The sequence below is a fragment of the Xenopus laevis genome, chromosome 5L (genome assembly GCF_017654675.1).
Source record: "Xenopus laevis strain J_2021 chromosome 5L, Xenopus_laevis_v10.1, whole genome shotgun sequence".
In the NCBI taxonomy this organism is placed as follows: Eukaryota; Metazoa; Chordata; class Amphibia; order Anura; family Pipidae; genus Xenopus; species Xenopus laevis.
In genome coordinates this window covers 10,279,856-10,303,976 of record NC_054379.1, presented here as the reverse complement: position 1 = coordinate 10,303,976, position 24,121 = coordinate 10,279,856, and the positions used below count along the sequence as shown (strand labels likewise).

The 24,121-nt window shown below is 40.6% G+C and overlaps 1 protein-coding gene across 2 annotated transcripts in view; it reads left to right on the top strand.

Annotated features, from left to right (window-relative positions):
• Positions 1-16,843, top strand: part of LOC121393074 (ATP-binding cassette sub-family B member 5-like) — a 37,094-nt gene extending 20,251 nt beyond the window's left edge. For both annotated transcript variants that reach the window (XM_041562511.1, XM_018262561.2), the window contains exons 11-27: positions 40-165; positions 777-980; positions 2,281-2,451; positions 3,537-3,698; positions 3,792-3,941; positions 4,487-4,630; positions 5,814-5,918; positions 7,104-7,181; positions 7,286-7,369; positions 7,934-8,137; positions 9,773-9,873; positions 10,155-10,295; positions 11,691-11,847; positions 13,120-13,317; positions 13,812-14,018; positions 14,133-14,279; positions 15,923-16,843. In XM_041562511.1, the coding sequence (XP_041418445.1) occupies positions 40-165; positions 777-980; positions 2,281-2,451; positions 3,537-3,698; positions 3,792-3,941; positions 4,487-4,630; positions 5,814-5,918; positions 7,104-7,181; positions 7,286-7,369; positions 7,934-8,137; positions 9,773-9,873; positions 10,155-10,295; positions 11,691-11,847; positions 13,120-13,317; positions 13,812-14,018; positions 14,133-14,279; positions 15,923-16,120 (2,577 nt within the window). In that variant the 3' untranslated portion in view covers positions 16,121-16,843. The remainder of the gene's footprint in view (positions 1-39; positions 166-776; positions 981-2,280; positions 2,452-3,536; positions 3,699-3,791; positions 3,942-4,486; positions 4,631-5,813; positions 5,919-7,103; positions 7,182-7,285; positions 7,370-7,933; positions 8,138-9,772; positions 9,874-10,154; positions 10,296-11,690; positions 11,848-13,119; positions 13,318-13,811; positions 14,019-14,132; positions 14,280-15,922) is intronic.
• The last annotated feature ends 7,278 nt before the right edge of the window (positions 16,844-24,121 follow it).

Genomic DNA, 24,121 nt, shown 5'->3' with positions numbered 1-24,121 from the left:
ATACTGTGTAATAAGATTGTTTTTTCTTTCTTTTTGTAGATCTTAAAAGGACTAAATTTAAAGATTAAATCCGGGCAAACGGTGGCCTTGGTTGGCCAAAGTGGCTGTGGCAAAAGTACAACGGTTCAGCTTCTCCAGAGACTCTATGACGCACAGGAGGGCACGGTAAATACGATTTATTTTCTCTAAAGATCTTGGGGGTCATTTTATATATGCAACTATAGAGACATGTAGTCACCCCACATGAAAACAATGCAGCAGTTTGCCAGTTTTTTATTCATGAGGGGCAAAAGGTATCTCCCCCTTCTGCCCTCAACCCAATTGCTTACTGACACGTTATTCTGACTGGCAAGTATCAGCAAAGGCCACAATGGGGCACTGTATTTACAACCTGCATTTTGGCAGTGAGAAAAGTGTTGACCTGTGCAGCTTGCAACTGTTTTATCCAGGTACAGCCAGAAGAAGAAATGTTTAACTTACCCTAATGGCTTTCAATCCTTCTTCTGATAAATGTTGCATAACTTCACCGACTGACGCTGGGAAACCCTAGAGCTACTGCCACCTTGGACCTAGCAGTGGCTTCAGGCTTCCCACAGCGGGTGAGATGCAGCAGACTTGTGGTTGGTAAACTGGATACAAATGCTCCTTTGAATGGGATGATTTGTGGCCCAAATTGCCTTTTGCACACCTGCATATGCGTTTGTAAATGACCCCTTTCCAATTATACACCATCCTTGTAAGTGGCAACTGGAGTTGATTCCAAACGTCTTTTGCAGGTCATAGTTGATGGCCACGATATCAGGTCGCTGAATGTGGGACATTACAGAGAACTCATAGGGGTGGTCAGCCAAGAGCCGGTGCTGTTTGGAACTACCATTAAAAACAACATCAAATATGGGAGAGAAAATGTGACTGATTTGGAGATTGAAAAGGCAGTGAAGGAAGCGAATGCCTATGATTTCATTATGGCGTTGCCAGATGTGAGTGTCTTAGATGCAAATGTTAAGGCTTAGACGCAAAGTGAAAATCTCATGTTGTAGGGTGTGAAATAAGCTGTTTTTATTTGCCGTTAAATTTTCCTTTAGATACTGCTCCCTTTCATTCCACTCCACAATCTTTACATTGTGTGAGACAAGTCTCCTTGAAATCTACCTCCTCTCATCCACTCCTACTTCCTCTGACTCTACCATCACTATATTCTCTCACTCTATCTCCTCCTCTTATCCCTCCCTATCTCCACTCACTCTACCTCCTCTCAGCTATCCCTACTTCCTCTCATCCAACCCTACCTCTACTTCCTCTACCTCCTCTCATCCACCCCTACTTCCTCTGACTCTACCATTACTATATTCTCTCACTCTATCTCCTTCTCTTATCCCTCCCTATCTCCACTCACTCTACCTTCTCTCATGCATCCCTACTTCCTCTCATCCAACCCTACCTCTACTTACTCTACCTCCTCTCAGCTATCCCTACTTCCTCTCATCCAACCCTACCTCTACTTACTCTACCTCCTCTCAGCTATCCCTACTTCCTCTCATCCAACCCTACCTCTACTTACTCTACCTCCTCTCATCCACCCCTACTTCCTCTGACTCTACCATTACTATATTCTCTCACTCTATCTCCTCCTCTTATCCCTCCCTATCTCCACTCACTCTACCTTCTCTCATGCATCCCTACTTCCTCTCATCCAACCCTACCTCTACTTACTCTACTTACTCTACCTCCTCTCAGCTATCCCTACTTCCTCTGATCTTCTTTCAGTTTACCTCCTCTGACTCTGCCACTCTCATCCATCCCTATCTCCCCTGACTCTACCTCCTTTAATTTATCTCCTCTCATCCCCCCTACCTGATCTCAATCTTCCTTCTCTCATCATGCTCACCTCCACTCACTTTCTGTACCTCCTTTTTCCCCAGTCTGCTGCTTTATGTACACTCTGCCTTCTCTCACCTTCTCCTTTCCCCTCACTCTACCTCGTCTATCTGTACTGATGTTCTCTGCAATCCAGACTAGATTACTGTAACCTTCTACTAACTGGCCTCCCTAACTCCCATCTCTCCCCCCTACTGCTGCCAGAATTATCCTCCACTCATCTCTCATTTTATATATATGTGAAGAGTATTTCTAATAATGCACTTATAGTTACTTTTTGTTTCAATGACCCCTTGTCTGTTACTACTCAAGGAGCGCTTTACAAATAAAAATATACATACATACATCCATTATAGCTGAAAATTCCCACTAACACTGCCTTTATTATGTATTGAATCACAGAAATATGACACTCTGGTTGGAGAAAGAGGTGCACAGCTGAGTGGAGGCCAGAAACAAAGGATAGCCATTGCTAGAGCCTTGGTGCGGAACCCTAAGATCCTTCTGCTGGATGAGGCTACGTCCGCTCTGGATACTGAAAGTGAATCTGTAGTGCAAGATGCCTTAGAGAAGGTAATGTTTATTTTCCTGTGCCATATTGTTACTTTATAGGAAAAGTAGGAGTAGAAGGGCAGGGTTATAGAGGATTTGCATCTCGCAATCCAATTGGTTAGTTTGATAATATTGATTTTTCATTTAGGAGCAGCAGTAAGGACAGAAAGAGACAGTTCCTTACATATACCTAATTGGGGACTCAATCAGCAACTGATCAGACTGGGCTGTTGACTGAGAACTGCATCAGATTCTTTATTAAGACTTCATTAAGTCCTATAACCTTTAGGTTGGCCCAATTAGGTCCATTTCATTTCATTTAACTCAGATAAAGATCTGGGCCTTACTGACTTGGCAAAACACTTGGATCTTGATCTGTATGGCCAGCTAAAGGAACATTAAAGCTCCCCATAGATGCGACGATTCTTCTTGCCGAACAACCGATTTTAGGGAAGTCCGACCAATCCTTCGAAATTATCGTGCGGTTAGTGGTATTCGAACAATCGTACATCTTACGATTTTTCAGCCGACATCTGTCAGGAAATTGATCTGCCAGGTCAAAAAATCTTTGTCAGTCCCAGTGTAATCTATCTATGTTTGCAGGGCCAAGCATGCAGCTCCCCTTTGTTTTCCTGGCAAATTGGTCTTTTTAGTTGATGGTAAATTCGTACGATCGTTCTGAGAAGATCGTGGTCTCACGATCAGGATCTGATCTTTTAAAAATCTCAACATCTATGGCCAGCTTTAGGGTTAGTTCACACAAGGAGATTCGGGTAGATTTTGTCGCCTGGCGACATGCGGCGCTGCGTTTTCAGAAGTCACCTGAAGTTGCCTCACGAGGAAACTTTGGAAAACGCTGCGCCGCATGTGCTTTAGCACAGGCGACTTTTCATTATAGCGGATGGGAAGACACGAGGAGGCAATTCGGGGAGATTGTCACCCAGAAGTCGAGGCGATTAGTCGCCAGGTGACAAAATCTCCCCGAATCTCCTTGAATCTCCTCATCTGAACTAACCCTTAACCTGTTTTAAGAGGTCCCCCCTTTAATTCAGCTATTGAAGTATACTGTATACTTTAGTAAAAGCCTTCACTTTCTCTTTTTACAGGCCAGTGCAGGTCGGACCACCATTGTCATAGCTCATCGTCTCAGTACAGTTTGGACAGCAGATGTTATAGTCGTGATAGAAAATGGGGCTGTGGCAGAACAAGGGACCCACATGGAATTAATGGAGAAGAAAGGCATTTACCATTCACTAGTTACAGCCCAGGTACGTCTGTCTGTTTATCTATCTGTCGGTCTATCTATAAAGTATAATAATAATAATAACATCCTATTTCTGAGTAATTTTCATATCTTTCAGTCCATTCAAGCAGCAGAAGCCAACGAGCAGACAGAGACAGCAGAGAAGGAGTTGAAAAGAAAGCCGTCACTTGTACAGCGCCTCAACTCCAAAATATCCACTCGATCTGAACACTTAGATGAACAAGAGGAAAAAGCGGACATGAAAGAGGTAATAACACACTTAGGGTAAATTTTTGGGTACTTCGACCATCGAATAGGCTAATACGACTTCGACTCAAAGTAAAATTTTACCGAATTTTACCGAAAACAGACAAAAAAATTCAAAAAGTAAAATTCGACTATCGAATTTGGCCTATTTGATGGTCGAATTTCAAAGTTTTTTCACTTCGAAATGCGACCCTTGATAAATCTGCCCCTTATAGTTCATTAATCTTTCACAGAAGAATAATAATAATTGTCTAAATTCTCTGCATTGGGAGAGGACCGACAAAACATAAACTGCCACATGCTGCCAAAGAAAGGATCACAGTCACCAGCTGGTAGTATTGGCAAATTTACTGACCAAACATAGTTTGGAATTTTTTGTCATGTTTTCTTTTCCCACAATGCAGTGTAGTTTACAATAAATAATTCATGAACTATTAAAATAATGACGTTGCCTTATGTAAAAAAAAAGCCAGAAATGTGAATATAACGAGTCCATAGCTGTATTTAACTCACCAAAAGTTGCTCATGATTGGATCTGTTTTCCAGGAACCTCTCCCTAAAGTTTCCTTTTTCAAGATTCTGAAACTAAACAAATCCGAGTGGCCTTATATACTTTTGGGGACTCTGGCGGCCACAATCAATGGAGGAGTGCATCCAGCCTTTTGTATCATTTTTGCCAAAGTTTCAGCTGTAAGTGTCACATAAGTTCTTACGTGATCGATGAAACATTAAAATATTAACATATTTGATTATTGTGATGGCAACTTGGTGTATTGCACTACAAACTACCTGTTCTGCCTGCAGGACTATTGAGTAGATCTTGGGAGCTTTGGGTAGAACGGTACAGCCATTCTTTGACCACAGATAGAACAAAGGTTCCTGCCCTGTGACTTTCAGGTCACCTGATGATCTCCCATGTGGTGGGATTTTCTGTTTAGATTGTTCAACTGTGATCCAAGGGAATGTCATTTGGATCAGATTATCCAACATTATCATTCTCTAGGGGACTCAAGATTTTAATTCCACTACTAATTCAGGAAGTCTTGGTTCTGTCTCCTCTGCCGGGTGTCTCCTAACTGGCCTAGGGTTCTTGTGACCAGTTCCTGTCCACACGTATATAATTGGAAGGAGCAAATGACTCTCTTTGTTTCCCTTGATGCCACTCTAGCTGGAGGTGGATCTGCCAGAGGGCTTGAGGTTGAGGTAGGCCTCAGTTCAGAGGTCCAAGACAAAGCCCTATGGTCAGAAGCCCGGAGTGAAATCAGGGTTACAGCCTAGCTCTTGTGATAGTATACACCAGGGGTGCACCTGTGCTCCACCAAGGAGAAGTAGTGCGGTTGGTATTTTCCCAAGGAAACACCCTCTAAGTGTAGCAACCACAGTCTGGAAAGGTACTCAAAAAAAATAATAAGGAAAGCACACTCTGTTAAATCAAACAAGGAAAAATTTATTGCATGCTAGTTACCCCACATGGCAACCACATGTCGCCCTACGCGTTTCGACCTACAAAGGTCTTCATCAGGGGCACAAAAAATCATAAAAAAAGGCCTGCTTTCCTTATTATTTTTTTAATCCTTTAGGATTAGCACCTCGCATATATTTGTTTTTTTTGTATTTTTTGATTTATAACTAGGGCGCCTTCTGCTTTTGATGTTTTGGAAAGGGACTCAGGCTATATGTTTCCCTGGGAGGTTACATCAACTTCCTATATATCCAATCATATGTTTTTTTAGTAACATTATATAAAGATACAATATACTGTTTATCTAAGCATTCCTCTCTAAATAACCCAATCCAGAACTATATATGCATTATAAAGTTAAAATATAATATATTCTCTAATATTTTGATTTTTTTTTTTTGCCCTGACCAGGTTTTTAGCACTAACGATCCCGAAAGAATTCAGAGCGAAGCTAATTTATACGCCATCATATTTGTAGTTATTGGAGTAACGTCTTTCCTGACGTATTTTCTCCAGGTAAAGTTAACTGTTTGTTATATAGTGATTTTACTTGATGATACAATGGCATGTTTAAAAACTTAAAAATATTTCCCCTGAGCCAGGTCAATGTCCTGGCTCATGTCATGTTAAAGAAATTTCATTTATGTAGGAAAATAATGATGACTTCTTCTTTCATTTTGCCCAAAAGAAAGGGCTGAACTGCCAATGCTATATCAGCCCTATTTTGGGGCAACATTATAAGGCAACATGAGAAAAAAGATCATATCAATTAGGGGCAGATTTACTAAGCTCGAGTGACGAATTTGAATGAAAAAAAATTTGAATTTCGAAGGTTTTTTTGGGTACGTCGACCATCGAATGGGTCAAATTCGATTCGAATGATTCAAAGTAAAAATCGTTCGACTATTCGACCATTCGATAATCAAAGTACTGCCTCTTTAAAAAATACTTCGACTTCATACTTCGCCACTTTAAACCTACCGAGCTGCAATGTTAGCCTATGGGGACCTTCCCCAGCACTTTTCTATGTTTTTTTTTTATCGAATAAAAATCCTTTGATCGATCGATTAAAATCGTTCGAATCGTTCGATTCGAACAATTTCATCATTTGAACAAACGATTTTTATTCGATCGAACGATCAAAGCTTTTGTGGTAAATCCTTCTAATTCGATATTCGAAGGATTTTTAGTTCAAGGGTCGAATTCGAGGGTTTTTTAACCCTCGAAATTCGACCCTTGATAAATCTGCCCCTTGGTGTAAAAGTGGAATTGGATTCAAAAAGTTTGTTGGAGAAAAAGTTTACTAAACTTTTGCAAAATTGGACCAATTTTACTACTTCAGTGCTTATAAGGGTTTCTTATGTTATCAAGTGAGAGCAAGATAGAAGGATATCCCCTTATTCACTGACTCTGATTAATGGAAAGGCTCCCATAGACTCCATTTTATCCAAATTATCCATGACTTTAGGTATGAATATCCAAAATATGTAAAGATTCATTATCTGGAAAGCCCCAGGTCCTGAGCATTCTGGATAACAGGTCACATACCTGTATATCTCATACAATTGCATATGCCATCATAAGCATTACTAAGCATAAACCTCCTTCAATAAACCAACACTTTCTCAACAGGATGACAAATCATGTTCATAAATATGTGTTATTTGTATTTCTATTGTAATTTTGCTGTGATTTTATTAGGGTTTTATGTTCGGAAGATCAGGGGAAGTTCTAACAATGAGAGTAAGACAGATGGCATTCAAAGCCATGCTGTGCCAGGTAAGCTTAACCCTTAATTCCCCATGTGACTGCTGATACGGCAGAAGCTACAAGTGCCCCTCTATGTATAATAATAATGATATTTGTCTTATATTATTCTATAGGAAATGTCATGGTTTGATGACAAGAAACATAACACGGGGGCTTTAACAACAAGACTCGCTACTGATGCTTCCCAAATTCAGATGGTATCTACATTTTTAATTCTTTCTTCATTTAACTTAGCATATCAAAGATTTGCTTTAGGTTGAGCTTTGATTAGTAGCAATACCTTATCAATACTGAATGAATCCACTGGAAAAAAAATATTGCCCTACAGTTTTTATGGGATTCAATACCTCCGAACAGTTGATGTTTTGGTCGGTCCTACAAAGCCTCAGACAATGTTGATTCGTTGGAATTGATACGGTTTATCCGTACTTTCAAAACTATCAGGATTCCCCATTCCCTCTTCCACTCCCTCAGAGAAATCTATCCCGAGGAGGGTGATTTACTGAATTTGAGTTTTTCTTAAAAAAAAACCCCACTCGCGTTGACTCGGATGGTTTTACAGTATATGCTGAATTTCTTCAACTGAGTTTTTTTTATCCATTAATTGATCGATTTGAAAATATTCATGGTCTTTTTTTTCTTGAATCGCAGATAAAATTTGATCCTCAATCTTTATAAATGAGCCTTGCACTTTTATCGTTGTCCTTTTTTTAAAAAAATATACTGTATATATATTTTTTATTTCCATTCAATTAATCCAGGCTACTGGTTCCAGACTCGGACTAATTGCCCAGAATGTGGCTTGTATGGGAGTGTCTGTCATAATTGCCTTTGTGTATGGCTGGGAACTGACCCTTCTGATTTTGGCAATGACTCCTTTCATTGGGGTAACTGGATTACTTGAGACCAGAGCTCTTACTGGCTTTGCTAATCGTGATAAGAAAGAGCTTCAGGCTGCTGGAAAGGTAAATGTCAATTCAATTCTAAGATGTTAAACAGTCACTGTTTTTTATCTTTGATTCCTGGGAGATTCCACAATAAAAATTAGACAGGTGAAAACAAGTGCTACCATTTCCTAGAACGTAGCTTTTCTGATTATCACTGTTCTAAGAAGGCATGTCAAGAAAGACCAGGAATTTAAAAACTAGCACATGATTTGAGGCAACTGGGAAAAACATCAATAGGGGGTGGGCAACATGTTGCTCATGAGTCTTTGGTAGGGAATCTCTGTCTAAAGCCCAAAAACCTAAGTGGGGGGTTGGATAGGTTGGAAAAAACAGGTCAAGGTCCAGGCTTTTCTGGGTTAGGGTAAGGCCACACTAGGCGATAGCGCCGCGATTTGACTCACGGCGACTTTTCGCCGCGACTTTTAAGCCGCAATCGCTGGGGAAACTTTTGCGCTGGCGTCTATGGGGAATCGCGAAAAATCGCCAGCGTAAAAACACACGCGGCGATCTTTTCTCTACTGTCGCTCGAAATTCGAGCGCTAAATCGCGGCGCTATCGCCTAGTGTGGCCTTAGCCTTAGAGTTACCTAGGGGTGGGTTTGTTCCTCTAATAGCTTGCCTTAGATGTGATAGGCAGATAGGTCAACTATTAAGGGCAGCTCAGGCACAGTGTGAGGTTAGTGGAGGAAGTTACCATGTTGTTAAGCCACAGTCAGGAATACAATATGTACTGTAGGACTGGGTACATGAGGTGATGCAGAAAAGGAATTATGGTTATTGTGCATTGTGGCAAACTCCCAAGACCTGGGAGTGTTGCCTGCTGGCACCTCACATAGCTCAGCTTTGGCTTGTAGCTCAACCACATAGTTGTAGTGAGTGAAAAAGATGCTGCAAAAGAGGCAGTGAACTATGAGTGCTTAGATACTGGTGTCACACAAACCAGGGTTTCCACTGTTTAGAAAAGGATATACTTTCTGTCCGCAAATCTGAAGAACCACCTCAACAATGTTTAGTCCACTTCAACAAGGGTCTATTCATAGTAAAGGGGAGCAGGAGTGTTTAGTTATGGCTGGTCCACTTATGTGTCCTGTGTGATGCAATCTCATTTTGCAGTGCAGTATTGATTATTAAAAAAAATAAATAATTGTGCTCTTTTTTAAAGACCTGTTTCAAGATGATGATTTGTTGCCTTAGGTCTCCATTATCAAAGGGACTTCCTTAGGGTCAAAAAGGTAGATACAAAACCAAAGGACAGTTTCTATTGCGGAACAGTTATTAAACCAATTCTTTATAGACATCATGAAGGATCAGTCATTGGCCCTCTAGCTAAGTTGTTAAGTAGCCTTTGCAAAAAAAGTGAGAAGCCTCCAGGTTGGACTTTTCTCCCCATTCCTTCAGATGGTGGCCCTGCCTATCTCCATTGTCAGGGAGTCACTGTTCTTTATCTATGGCTCTTGTTTCTCAAGAAATAGTTATGTGCTATGTCAGTAAGAGCATTTTTGTATGTTGTTTTTGGAGCAACTTGGTAAAGTAACCCTGGAAATACCTTCTACTACCTGCTAGTTGGTTACTATAGACTACAAGATTCTCTATAAATCTCTCCAAGAATATGTTGGTGCCAAATACATTTTCAATTTTGCTTTTAAAAACACAGATTGCAGCAGAAGCTGTGGATAATATTCAAACCGTCATATCACTGACTAGAGAAAGAACCTTTGAAGTAATGTACTCAGAGAGCCTCCAGAAACCATACAGGTCAGTCGCTCATCAGATATTCATTGTTTCCATGGTTAATGGCTTTGTTCTTGTGTTTTATGGGGACTCCTCCAAAAGTTAGAACAGGCAGCCAATAGATTGCACCACATTGAAAATGAAGGCAAAAAATGTTTACTCAAAGGAATAATATCTCACATAAAAGCTTCAAGGTAGTCCTACCTGTTGGGTTTTGCTCAATTGATGGTATTACATCTTAGAATTATAAATTGCTGGTTTCGTTTTCACCAGATGATATATATTTAATTTTCCATGTATTGCAGGAATTCCCAGAAGAGAGCTCGGGTATACGGCATTTGTTTTGCACTCAGCCAGTCATTTATATTTTTTTCCTATGCGGCAACCTTTCGATTTGGCGGTCTTATGTTGGAACTCGGACGAATGAATGCGGAGGAATTAATTCTGTAAGTTGTTCTTCTGTAACTGATCACTGTTTTCAAGTTTTTGACACCAATGTTAAATCAAGCCCCATGATAAGACTTGGTAACTGCTTTACCTTGCAGATCCCCTCTTTTGGAAATTGTTTCTGCATGGAGAAAGATATCCTACATGGTTATACTTCCCCTTTAAACTGAAGCTTTTAGCTGCTTCCGTACAGCTTGCCAAGCAGACTTGTTTTATTAAAGGGATACTGTCATGGAAAAATTTTTTTTTCAAAATGAATCAGTTAATAGTGCTGCTCCAGCAGACTTCTGTACTGAAATCCATTTCTCAAAAAAGCAAATAGTTCTTTTTATATTCAATTTTGAAATCTGACATGGGGAATCCATTTCTCAAAAAAGCAAATAGTTCTTTTTATATTCAATTTTGAAATCTGACATGGGGCTAGACATTTTGTCAATTTCCCAGCTGCCCCAGGTCATGTGACTTGTGCTCTGATACAGTTCAGTCACTCTTTACTGCTGTACTGCAAGTTGGAGTGATATCACCCCCTCCCTTTTTCCCCCCAGCAGCCAAACAAAAGAACAATGGGAAGGTAACCAGATAACAGCTCCCTAACACAAGATAACAGCTGCCTGGTAGATCTAAGAACAACACTCAATAGTAAAAACCCATGTTCCACTGAGACACATTCAGTTACATTGAGAAGGAAAAACAGCAGCCTGCCAGAAAGCATTTCTCTCCTAAAGTGCAGGCACAAGTCACATGACTGGAGGCAGCTGGGAAATTGACAATATGTCTAGCCCCATGTCAGATTTCAAAATTGAATATAAAAAAATCTGTTTGCTCTTTTGAGAAATGGATTTCAGTGCAGAATTTTGCAGGAGTAGCACTATTAACTGATGTGTTTTGAAAAAAACATGTTTTCCGATGACAGGAAGCAACCACTATCTCATTCCTATTTACTTTGTTGCTGTTTCACTTTATAGTAGCCTGTAAGGTCAATGGCTAAAGCTGCCGGGTACTGAAAGTAAAATTGGGAATGTATGATATACAACGCCTGTTTCATATCCAACTCTTACCTGTTATCTGCCTTGTAAACTGGCCCCTCAGATTTTTTCCCATGAGATAAGAATGCCACTGCCTGCAGGGATTTACATGCAAGTGTTGCAACTCCTTTTATGAGGCAGGTATAGTCTGACAGTCTGTCATGATTTTAACCAGCATAGGGATTGGTTGGTATGGCTGGTAAAGCAAGGTGCAAAGCAGTGATGGGTTAATTAAAACCAAACTGTAATATTTGTATGTTGGTGTTCTTAGCATTGGCCAATACATCTTGGATTATCATAAAGTGTTATCCTAAACTGATCTATTTTGCTTTTTTTTCAAACCTATATTCTTCTCCGTCTTTTTTTCAGTGTATTTGCCATTGTAACCTATGGAGCTATGTCGGTTGGGCAGAGCTTATCCTTCGCACCTGATTATTCGAAGGCCAAATCTGCTGCTTCTCATCTTTTTGCCTTGTTTAATCGAGGACCTGCTATTGACAGCTATAGTCACCAAGGGCAGACACCAGTAAGTCATTTGCCATCAAAGGGCTCAGTTATTAAAGAAGTGCAGCCTGGACAGTATAAAAAATGGATACTGTTTGCCCCTACCAAACTATGGACCAAATTGGGACAATCCAATCGCTCTTCCTCAGAGCCAAAGTTAAGGATCATAATAAGGGCCTACTGAGACCCATTTGGAGAGGACCATATTAAAACGGTCCTTTGATGGAAATCCAAACCTGCCTGATCAATATATGGTAGATTTTAGCTTACTTGGTCTGGAAGTGCCTAGTCTGTATCTTTTATTGCCCTGTATATGGCCAGATTTAGAGACTGAGACTATAACAAGAAAGTATCAGAACTGTAGAGACAGGGCTAAAGGGTCAAATGCACAACATAGGAGCAAATTTACTAAAGGGCGAAGTGACTAACGCTGGCGTCAATTCGTCATTTCGGTACTTCGCCGATTTACTAATGGGCGCAGACGTAACTTCGCTAGCGAAAGAGACTGACGATGGCGCTCTTTCACACTCAATCAGCAGGCGAAGTTGCGCTCTGGCGAAGGGACGTAACTGCCCAAATTCACTAAGATACGGATTTTACTGAACGTTACCTCTTGCCCCAGACTTGCCTTCGCCAGCTCAGACCAGACGAAGTGCAATAGAGTAGAAACAACTTCCTAAAAAGTTAGTTGAAAATTTAGTTGAGAAAGTCCCAAAAAACGCTGGCGTTTTTTCCTTTTTTCAGGGTGATAGGCTGTAAAAGAGCTTAACATTTTTTTGGGGTAACCGGCTTCCCCCCTACATTCCCAAACATATGGCACATAATCTATACACTGGGCTCATGTGTAGAGCATTATAACAACTCTATTTTCTTTTATTAAGCTTCCCTGGGCTTGTGTTATGTAATGTATTTGCTGCAACATATACGTTCATTCAACTTTAACTAGCTGCCGTATGTAAAATAGCCAACGCTAGCGCAACTTCGCCAGCGTTCGGCACCCTGGACGCAACTTCGCATGTTAGTGAATTAGCGGTGTCTGAGCGAACTTTCACCTGTTGAGCTGCCTGCGAATCCGTTGCTGGCGAATTTTCGCCGCTTAGTAAATTTGCCACATAGTTGGAAACTAAATATTTTTGGGACTCTAATGTTACTATAGGTTTACATCAATGTGTAAGGCAGATCATGTCATTAGCTTAGGCCTACATCATGCCAGATATACCAGAGCTGAAATTTAGCTTTTAACCTTCTCAGGGCTACATTATTAAGTGACTCAATCCGTATTTTTAAAAAATAGGAAACATTCCAAGGATCTGTAGAATTCCGCAAAGTTGCATTCAACTATCCGTCTCGGCCAGATGTCCCTGTACTCCAAGGATTGTCTGTTAAAATACAGAGCGGGCAAACGGTGGCATTTGTAGGTAGCAGTGGATGTGGGAAAAGTACCTCTATTCAGCTTCTTCAAAGATTCTATGATCCATACCAAGGAGATGTGGTAAGAAAACATGTCAAACTAAGGTCCATATTGCCATTTGTCATAGTAAATCAACCAGTATTGATATTAGATGGATAAAAGATGATGATGCTAGAGATGCTAGAGATGGATAGGAAGCCACCAAATATGAGGAGCTGATCTACAAGGGTGGTTGTTGGGGAGAGGTGGCAGCTGTTCGGGGACTTTAAAATTAGGGTGTAATGCTGTAAAGCACAATTTGGAACTTCTGAAGAATGGAGTACTTCAAGAGTACTGTATATATGTGAAGGGAAGAAGGACATTATAGAGAACAATTAAAAATATATTGTACTTTGTCATGCCTTTCATATTGCAATAAATGAAAGGGTGGTGATTCTAGCTACGAGCTTGAGGAGCAAAGCATTTTTAGTGGGACAGCAGAACATTGATTCTGATCAGGAACAGAGGTTACTGACACTAGAAAAAATTACAAATGTGCTTCTAATTTTTAATGACTCATCACTTTTAACTTGCAGTTGTTTGATGACTTGGATGCCAAATGTTTCAATATCCAGTGGCTCCGTTCACAAATTGCAATTGTGTCTCAAGAGCCTGTCCTGTTTGACTGCAGCATTGCTGAGAACATTGCTTATGGAGACAACTCCCACGTCGTGCCAATGGAGGAAATACAAAGTGCAGCCAAAGCTGCCAATATCCACTCTTTTATAGAAGGACTCCCTGAGGTGAGCAGGAATTCATATTTTTTGTATGACTGATATTTCAGCAGAAGGACAAAATTCTATTTAGCCTAGAGAGAGAAAGATAGCCTTTATATAAGGGTTTATTTTCATCACCAGAAATACAACACCAAGGTTGGAGGGAAAGGAACGCAGCTGTCTGGAGGACAGAAGCAAAGGATTGCCATTGCCAGAGCTCTTGTGCGGGATCCCAAACTTCTACTGCTGGATGAAGCCACTTCTGCTTTAGACAATGAAAGTGAGAAGGTGAGGAGTAAAATGCTCTAATGATAACGTATGCATTCCCCTGGAGAGGAGTTGTCTCACAGCTGGATTGTTATGCTAAAGTCTCCATCTCAGTCCCAGTGCCTCCTTCTTGGGCAAATCAAAGGGCTATTTAACAATGGCCAAACCCATAAATGGTTTGTAACCGTGTGGGTCAGTGTGAAAGGGACCTTAAACTTTTCTCCAATTGAGCAAGAAATCTGAATGATGAATAAACTCTGTAAAGCATTGTTTTATATGTTAGTGGCATGTAAACAAAGAATAATTAAAGGATAATAATTCAGTGAGAATATATTCATCATTGGAGAGTGGCCTAGAATACGAGCTTCCAGAGAAAAGTAGTCAGAGCATAAATAACTGTGCAAATTCTGTACTCCAGAGAAAAAAAAATACTGTACAGTCTTAGGGTAGATGTGTTTTCCATGAAAATGTGAGTTTTCGTGGTGATTTTTTGGACAAAATCTATGTTTCAGGTTCAAAAAAACAAAATATTTCGAGATTTTTTATACTCCGACCCTGGAAATAGCTTGAATCCGAAAATACACCATCTAAAACCTGTTGAGGTCATGTAGAAGTCAGTGGCAGAGGTCCCTTGAGCCATTTGAAGATGTGAATAGCCTTCATAATATTTTTTTTGAATTAGAATTTTCGCGTTGTTTACCCAAACCCGCTGAATTAAGTTTTTTTCCATTTGATTTTTTTATTAAAGGGATACTGTCATGGGAAAAAAATTTCTTTTCAAAATGAATCAGTTAATAGTGCTGCTCCAGCAGAATTCTGCACTGAAATCCATTTCTCAAAAGAGCAAACAGATTTTTTTATATTCAATTTTGAAATCTGACATGGGGCTAGACATTTTGTCAATTTCCCAGCTGCCCCTGGTCATGTGACTTGTGCCTGCACTTTAGGAGAGAAATGCTTTCTGGCAGGCTGCTGTTTTTCCTTCTCAATGTAACTGAATGTGTCTCAGTGGGACATGGGTTTTTACTATTGAGTGTTGTTCTTAGATCTACCAGGCAGCTGTTATCTTGTGTTAGGGAGCTGTTATCTGGTTACCTTCCCATTGTTCTTTTGTTTGGCTGCTGGGGGGGGGAAGGGAGGGGTGATATCACTCCAACTTGCAGTACAGCAGTAAAGAGTGATTGAAGTTTATCAGAGCACAAGTCACATGACTTGGGGCAGCTGGGAAATTGACAATATGTCTAGCCCCATGTCAGATTTCAAAATTGAATATAAAAAAATCTGTTTGCTCTTTTGAGAAATGGATTTCAGTGCAGAATTCTGCTGGAGCAGCACTATTAACTGATTCATTTTGAAAAATTTTTTTTCCCATGACAGTATCCCTTTAAATAGGAAACCAATCGAGTTGTGAGTTCATAATTCGACCTTTAAAATGTATTTGCAAGGGTGGTGAAAACATAAAATTTGGCGTAGAAAAATATTATATAAATTTATTTTAATATTATTCTTTTGTTCTAATGGAAAGTAAAAAGTCAATACCAGAAGAGATATCTCAAGAAGGAGGGGATATACATGGATATAGAGGGCATTCGACTTTGTTTTTTTTTTTACATGAAATTACCAAATACATGTCCCATTCCTAATCTGCCTTTTCTGTGATTTAGATTGTACAGCAAGCCCTGGACCAAGCAAGAAAAGGAAGAACTTGCATCTTAATAGCACACAGATTATCGACGGTGCAAAATGCAGATGTTATTGTTGTAATGAAGAATGGAAAACTCATAGAACTTGGGAACCACCAGCAGCTTCTGGCAAAACGAGGGACGTATTTTGATTTAGTAAATGCACAAACGATCACATAATGATAATATAGAGAAGTGATTAATTCATGATAAAAGCTTCATGTGATGATGCAGCCACCACGATGGAGACTGAAGACTGGAATGGCTGTAGCATGCACAGCGATGAATTGGGTTTAAAGATGGTTAGAAACTCAAATCTGAAGAAGGTTCTGATGTCACTAAGGTCTCCAGGAGGAGTGTCCCTATTAAGGGATAATGTTCTTCTTTTGAAGGGACGTCAGAGATAACAGAACGAAGAACGTTGTATCTGCCCTAGAGAATAACATTCTGTAACGTATGCAGAATACAGTTAAGAATCATAGCTATATTTAATGATTATTAACATTATCCATTGATAAACTCATGATATTTATTAGTTAATTCTATAGTTTTTCAGATTTTTCATGACTTTCTTCAATATGCATTCTCCGCTGAATCCAGTTTAATGCACCTGCGCTTTGCGTTCTTAAATGTTCTATATCTCTTGTTTTTTAGTTCACTGCCAAAGGTTGGTTTAACCTGATAGTTCTGTCTGTCTATCTGAATGGGAGATTTTCTCTAGACCATGCTGCTTAAAAGTCATATTTTTCCTTGCAACGCTATTTTTTCACCAGTTTGATTATATACTGCAGCCCTTTCCATTGTCTTTGTAATCCTCCATAGTCCCGGCCACTTAAAGGGATCCTGTCATCAGAAAACATGTTTTTTTCAAAATGCATCAGTTAATAGTGTTACACCAGCAGACTTCTGCACTGAAATCCATTTCTCAAAAGAGCAAACAGATTTTTTTATATTCAATTTTAAAATCTGACATGGGGCTAGACATTTTGTCAATTTCCCAGCTGCCCCTGGTCATGTGACTTGTGCCTGCACTTTAGGAGAGAAATGCTTTCTGGCAGGCTGCTGTTTTTCCTTCTCAATGTAACTGAATGTGTCTCAGTGGGACATGGGTTTTTACTATTGAGTGTTGTTCTTAGATCTACCAGGCAGCTGTTATCTTGTGTTAGGGAGCTGCTATCTGGTTACCTTCCCATTGTTCTTTTGTTTGGCTGCTGGGGGGAAAGGAAGGGGGGGGGGGGTGATATCACTCTAACTTGCAGTACAGCAGTAAAGAGTGATTGAAGTTTATCAGAGCACAAGTCACATGACTTGGGGCAGCTGGGAAACTGACAATATGTCTAGCCCCATGTCAGATTTCAAAATTGAATATAAAAAAATCTGTTTGCTCTTTTGAGAAATGAATTTCAGTGCAGAATTCTGCTGGAGCAGCACTATTAACTGATTCATTTCGAGAAATTTTTTTTTTCCCATGACAGTATCCCTTTAAACAAGGCAGTATTATATTGTGTGAATGTTGGAAAACATGAATAGAGCAGAGATGATCAAGGTCCTGTAGGCTCAGGGGAGTGTTCTCTGTGAAATTACAGTAACATCTACTAATCTGGCGCTTTTTAAACTTTTGCAAACTTTATTTATTGTCTTCAATAAAGATTTACCATGGCTTAAAAATATGTCAACAATTTCAGCGTTATTTCTCCAAGTCTCAATCTCTGTGGGTGGAATAAATGCAAACATAACAGCCTCACAATCACCGGCAGATAAAAAAAGATTATCTGTCTAGAAGACCACTCAATAAAAGGAAATGTCCGATATCAGAAATCTGGTAAACTAGGGAAAGACCAACCAAAGAAAGCCTAGGAAGCTGTGGAGAGATTCATCTACCTACCAGTTTTGTCTGGTTGCACCTCCAATGACATTGAATGAAACCCATGGACGGATAAGCTATGATCCCTACTGATTGATCAGGATATTATAAGATTATAACAGGGCAATGAGAGGGCATAAGGGAGATAAAGGTTTCCAACTCAGGACAAGCACCTGAGGAAGGGCCACTGGGCCCAAAACATGTTGTGCACTGGTTTTGAATAAATGAATCACTGAATCAGCAATTGGTTCTCCAGTGTCCTATCTATATATTCCAACTCAGGAACTTGTACTAGAAGGGGAAATACAAAGGAAAAATGATAATCAAGGTAAAACATGATTTTCTACTGTCAGATATGTTAATATGGCTTAAATCGGTTTGGTACATTGATCTTACTTTTCAGATTACTATTATTGAACTGTATTAAGGGGTAAATAAGGGCAGCAGTAGTCACTGCATGGAACAATATAACCACTACTAAACCTGATTATATGAAAATAGTGTGCACGTGCACCTATTGATCCAGATGAATCCTCTGAAGATTACTTAGTGAACTGTGCACTTAGTGTACTACAACACTTACAGAATCATTTACTACATGCAAACAGGGCAGTCCTCCATGTTTTTTGTTGCATATCTCTGCAGTGTTTGACTGGGTCAGTGGGACACCGGGGAAAAACCTGGTGGGCCTCGCCAGCCCAGACCCGCTCCCCCTGTCTCAATCAATAAGAGAAAAGCAGGTATGCAAGGGGGTCGTGGAAAGCATGTGTGGGTCCCTTATCCTAAACCCCACCAGTTTGAAACTGTATCCCTGTGTTACAAAACAGAGCACAGATATCTACGTTTGCCCTTGAGTACAGTACTTTTTGCTCTGTATTGATGAAGGCCAGGCATATGCTTACCCATCATTTAGACATGCAAGTTAAGGAGTTATGGAAGTCGCAGGCCGCGAAAGAGCCCTCTATATACAGCCTGCATTATTACTGCCTTGTGGCCAATGGTGCTGTGATTTGCAATTCGGAGAGTGGACCCAGGTGCTTTTAAATGAGTTTGGCGGACGCCATATAACACTCTTATTTAAATATTTAAGATGCCTTAGATAAGATGGGGCATTAAGGAACTTGAGTATCCTGTGAGTTACCCTTCTGTAATGCACAAAACAAAAACGGTGGTACCGTGTTAGCCAGTAGCAAAAATAACAAATAAAAAAAACGAATACAAAAAGTATTGTAGAAGTGATCCCTATATTGGCTAACAATAAAAATACATTGCAAACTTTCGGAGCACCAAGGCCCCTTCGTCGGGTAAAATACAAATGAAAGCTAGAAAGGCACAGCATATATACAGTACTGTTAGATCAGTGACAGGTATTCATGGGAAATAAATGAGAAAGTTACAGATAGATAGAGATCAAATGTAGAGATAAAACAATGAATTAGGAGGTTGTAAATAGTCCAGGAGTCTGGATTCAGTCAGGTCACATAAGGGGCAGATTTACTAAGGGTCGAATTTCGAAGTTAACAAAACTTCGAAATTCGACACTCGAATTGAAATCCCTCGACTTTGAATATCAAAGTTGAGGGATTTTTCCGTATTCAATCGATCGAATAGAAAGATTATAGAAGATTCGAATGATTTTTATCGATCGATCAAAGGATTTTTATTCGACCAATAAAACCTTAGAAAAGTGCTCTGGAAGATCCCCATAGAGAGACAGTACTTTGATTATCGAATGGTCGAATAGTCGAACAATTTTTACTTCGAATCGTTCGAATCGAAGTCGAATATAGCCTATTCGATGGTCAAAGTACCCAAAAATCTTCTTCGAAATTCGAACTTTTTGCAATTCGAACCATTCACTCGAGCTTAGTAAATCCATAGTGTGACATGAAACCTGACCCTAAATTAAGGCCCTGTCTTAATGTCTTAAATAACTCCATACATTTGAATTCATAAATCTTCCTTTCCCGTTCAGTTTTAAAGTTCCCTTTTAGAATTAAGACCTGTATGTCCTGAAGACTGGGATTTTGACTGCAGAAATGTTGCCCCACTGGTGTATCACATGATTTGCTGTTGATTTTATGTCTGTGATTGTTCATCAGATACACAAAAAGTCTACAACATTCTGGACTACTATTCGTGTGCTTCATCCAATGTGCTATACATGATGTACTCGGTGCTCTACAGGAGGCAGATACTTTGGTGAAACAGGACAAAAATTGCGCACAAGGATGAGAAAACGAGTATATGTGAAAATACACCTTTTTCAAATTTTTTGCTGTTACGCAATTTTTTTTTTTAGTAAAATGAGACAGATTCGTCCGTCACCAGGGGTATAAATACAGAGGGGGCCCAGGAGGTATAGGGGCCCAATAAGACCATAATTATAGGGTTTCAATACATATTAGTAAAAACACCTCCACCTCTTGACATTTTGGTCACCAGCAGCTTTTTGCCCCAAAATTGTCAGAAATTGAGGAAAGTCACTGGAAAATATGAGAATGCTTAAGAGAGACGGGAGACTGGGATACAGAGCCCAAAATCTGGCAACTCCCGACTTCTACACAAATCAGTCCCATTGCATGCTGGGTATTGTAGTCTTACGTTAACTTGGCGGTTGGCAAAGTGTTAAACGACATCTGTATTACCCAACATGCATTGGGAAACACAGGATTCTTATTCTCTACCTAGAGAGTTAATATAATGTACCTAAGGGGACCATATTTTCCAAAATTTAGGACTATTATTATGAAGTAGAAACGTTAATACTTCAAGACGTCTAATTTCTTGTACTTTCTTTAGTCATTCTACAAAGGTAGGAGCTATCGTGCATTTCCACTTCTTTGGAATTAAAAGTCGGGACATTTCGTAAGAAACCCTGGACTGTGGGCCGAGCTGCCAAAATCGGGTCCCGCAGAAAACGGGACAGTTGGGAGGTATGATGGGTTGTTTTCCTTTACTAGTGCCTAAAGGTGTCCATACACGTAGAGGTTTGGTGGGTGATATCAGGATGATCCGATTGTGGGCCCTAGGGCCCAACGTTCGGATCATAACGATGGTCGCATCAACAAACAGATGCGGCGTGATCCGACTTGCTTTTTAGCCCTGTCCGATCGACATCTGGATGACTTTCGGGCAGATATCGATGGGGACGCCCGTCGGAGGGCCCCATACACGGGCCACTAAGCTGCCGACTCAGTCTGTCTGCAGCTTTTGTTTTATCGGCCCATGTAAGGCCACTTTAAGTCCCAGGCTCTCCAGCAGACTTCCACCCTCCACAGCAGATGGAAACCAAAGGATAATACAATACAGATGGATACAAAAATAAGGAAATAATGACATTCTCCTGGTGTCTATTGACATATCACTAAACTATTATCTATCCTTATATCCCCTATGCTTCTCCTTTATCTTTCTCTTAGATTTCTATGTTTGTTTCTGCCATTTACATTTCTCTACATTGATGTCTGTACCGTATCTGTTCCCTGGGCTTATCCAGGCGTATTAGTATTATAGGCAACTACTGAGCAAAGTACAGAGAGCAGCAATGAAACGATATAAAGGGAATGTGTGGACCTGAGAGTTGAGATGATTTTGAGGAAGAGGCAGTGGGGCTATTGCTCAATATTAATGAGGTTACACAGAGCTGACATCATGTCAATGACTTCCCAGTGAGTCACGTTGTCACTTGGGCTATAAAGTCTCCCGACTGACTAAGGTTTTTCTCAGACTCGCTCTCAGGATCAGGTCAGTAATTCTGCTGCCCCGCACTGTACAGCAGGTTAGATCTACTGAGCACAAGTGCCGTCTTGTGCAATAAATAGAAAACTTTATTAACAATTTCATTACATAATTCAACTTTGTTGGACCCGTGGCCCTTCAGTTGTTGTCAGACTTCAACTCCCCGCATCCCACAACTCTCAGAGGGGCTCTGGTCATTGTAATTTAATGACAGAATGGGGTCCCAGCCTTTCAGCTGTGTTTTCATGTGTAAATAAACTTTTTATTATTATTATTATTATATATAAGGCACCAACATATTCTGCTTTCATATTTAGCAGTATTATAGCATCCGAGCTTTAAAGGGTGGCTAAGCCTTCTCAAACCAACACCACTATATTCCTACAGCTATAGATTATATATATATATATATATTTATATATATGGAATATTATACATTAAAATGGTCCTTGGATACTAGTGTAGCACACCCTTGAGTGTACTTTTGCTGTGTATTGAGGCTGTGTGTGACCAGGCTAACACTGCTATTAGTGTGCCCCAGACCCCCAGTGTACCCGTGCAACTCCCTGCAACTCCCGGTACCTGGTGTGGATAAATGCAGCAGTAGATTCAGCCAGACAAGTCCTTTGCAGTAAATTATAACTGGTTTATTAACAGAACACCGGCAAGATCATAGGTTACAGTACTTTGATGTTCACTGGCAGTTATAGAGTCGCCTCCAACAACAATATTCCCTCCGGGGGGGGGGTAGAAGATGCAACAGACGGAGTAGAAATCAATATAGATCAGTAACAATAGACTTGGGAAATAGTTACCACTCTCACTGGCACTATCCTTATGGTTGAGCACTAAGGCATGGGTTTCTCAGCATGGGGTCTTGTATCTTGGCACCGGACTTGATCCTCACCTCACCCACTGTATTCAGCCTGGGATCTTGGGTCTTGGTATCCTATCTGGTCCTCAACTCACCCACTGTAGTCCCTGCACTAGTGGTTCAAATACCACGGGGTCCTAACCCCACTATTTCTCCTCGTTGGAGCCACATCTGCTCTCTAGCTACCCTGGGCTAACTTTCACTCCTAGAGCGACTATTACTGTAGTACTATCCCTATTTCACGCTTAACTAACTTTTCCGGCAGATCTGGACCTGTAGTACCTCACACTGAGGCAAAGTCCCAGGACAGACCCAGACCTCATGGTGCTAAACCCTTTTATATTATCAAACAGTGCCATCTAGTGGACAATCCCCAGGTACTAGTGTGGACCCCACCAGGGACATAGCTGCCTAACTTAACTAAAGAACCCTTAGGTGTCCAAATACTAAAGAGGAATGCCTGAGATAAATACACCCAAATCTCAGGGTCTCTACATTCTCCCCCCACTTAGAAACGTCAACGTCCTCGTTGACAAACTAAACAGTTACTCTCAAGTGCACAATAAATCACATTGTAAATAACATTTACTATTTGTACATCACGCTTCAACAGCCTCTCCAGCCTCTCCAGAGGACTGCCCATGGTACAATGGATCCTGTAAACAAAAATATTGCAAACATGCATTTTTCCTGAGCACTGTATCAATACTTTAATGCAACCTCATACTGGGTCCACGGCCGTGGCCCTAAATCCTATTACCTCGGGATTAACCCTACTATTACCAACACTGTACTTAAATCAGGTATTCACATTTCTTTTATTTATGCACTTAGGAGGGAAAAAGGGAATTGGGATTTTAGGACAAGTGTCCCTTAACTATTTACAGTCTCTGGGTTGTTTGCCAAAGTCCTCCTTCCAGGTGGGTGCGATTCACCCCGAGAGTGGCTAAAATAAAGAACCCACTACAGAGTCCAACATGGTTTCAGTCATGCTGCAGGTCAAACCTGAGTCTCTGTTCTTTATGTGTCCTGACTCCAGGGGAAGCCTCCTCAACTTGAAGAGTCTCAAACCAGAGATAAATAACAAAAATAAAACTCCATTCCTTGAAGTCACTTGGGAAAAAAATAGAAATGCAACAAAAGACCTCCAGTGGTCAACTTTAACTTTTTTACTGGGGGTGGTTACTTCACCCTGCCCCCCACAACAGAAAACAGCACCCTCCTGGGTGTGACTCCTAGCACGCGGCTACAATGATAAGTCCCACAGATGCCGGTTTAGATCATGTAGGTGAACCGCATCTTAGTGTCCTCGTAGCTAATGTAGTATTTTGGGTGCGGCTTCTCCACAGTGCCCCCTTCTGGAAGTGGAACATCCACGCTGAAATAACGTGGCGCAGGGTTTTTCTTTCCAAAGCTGTGGACAGCATGGCGCAAAATGGTGTGTCCCCACCACCACTCATTCTCCAGGGACCGCACAAAGCTCCAGGCAGCTGCACGCCTGGCTTGATCAGGGTGGGAGAGAGTATTTCCAATTGTCTTTTCTTTCGCCACAATCTCCTCCACCACCCACTCATCTAGATTTTCCTCCACCTGCTCGTAAACCCACAGCGGTGCGTAGGGCATATAATACCCCCATTTCCTGTACACACGGAAGTTTATGACCCGCTGTACCCGGGAAACCCTGCAGAAGATCTCAGGATTG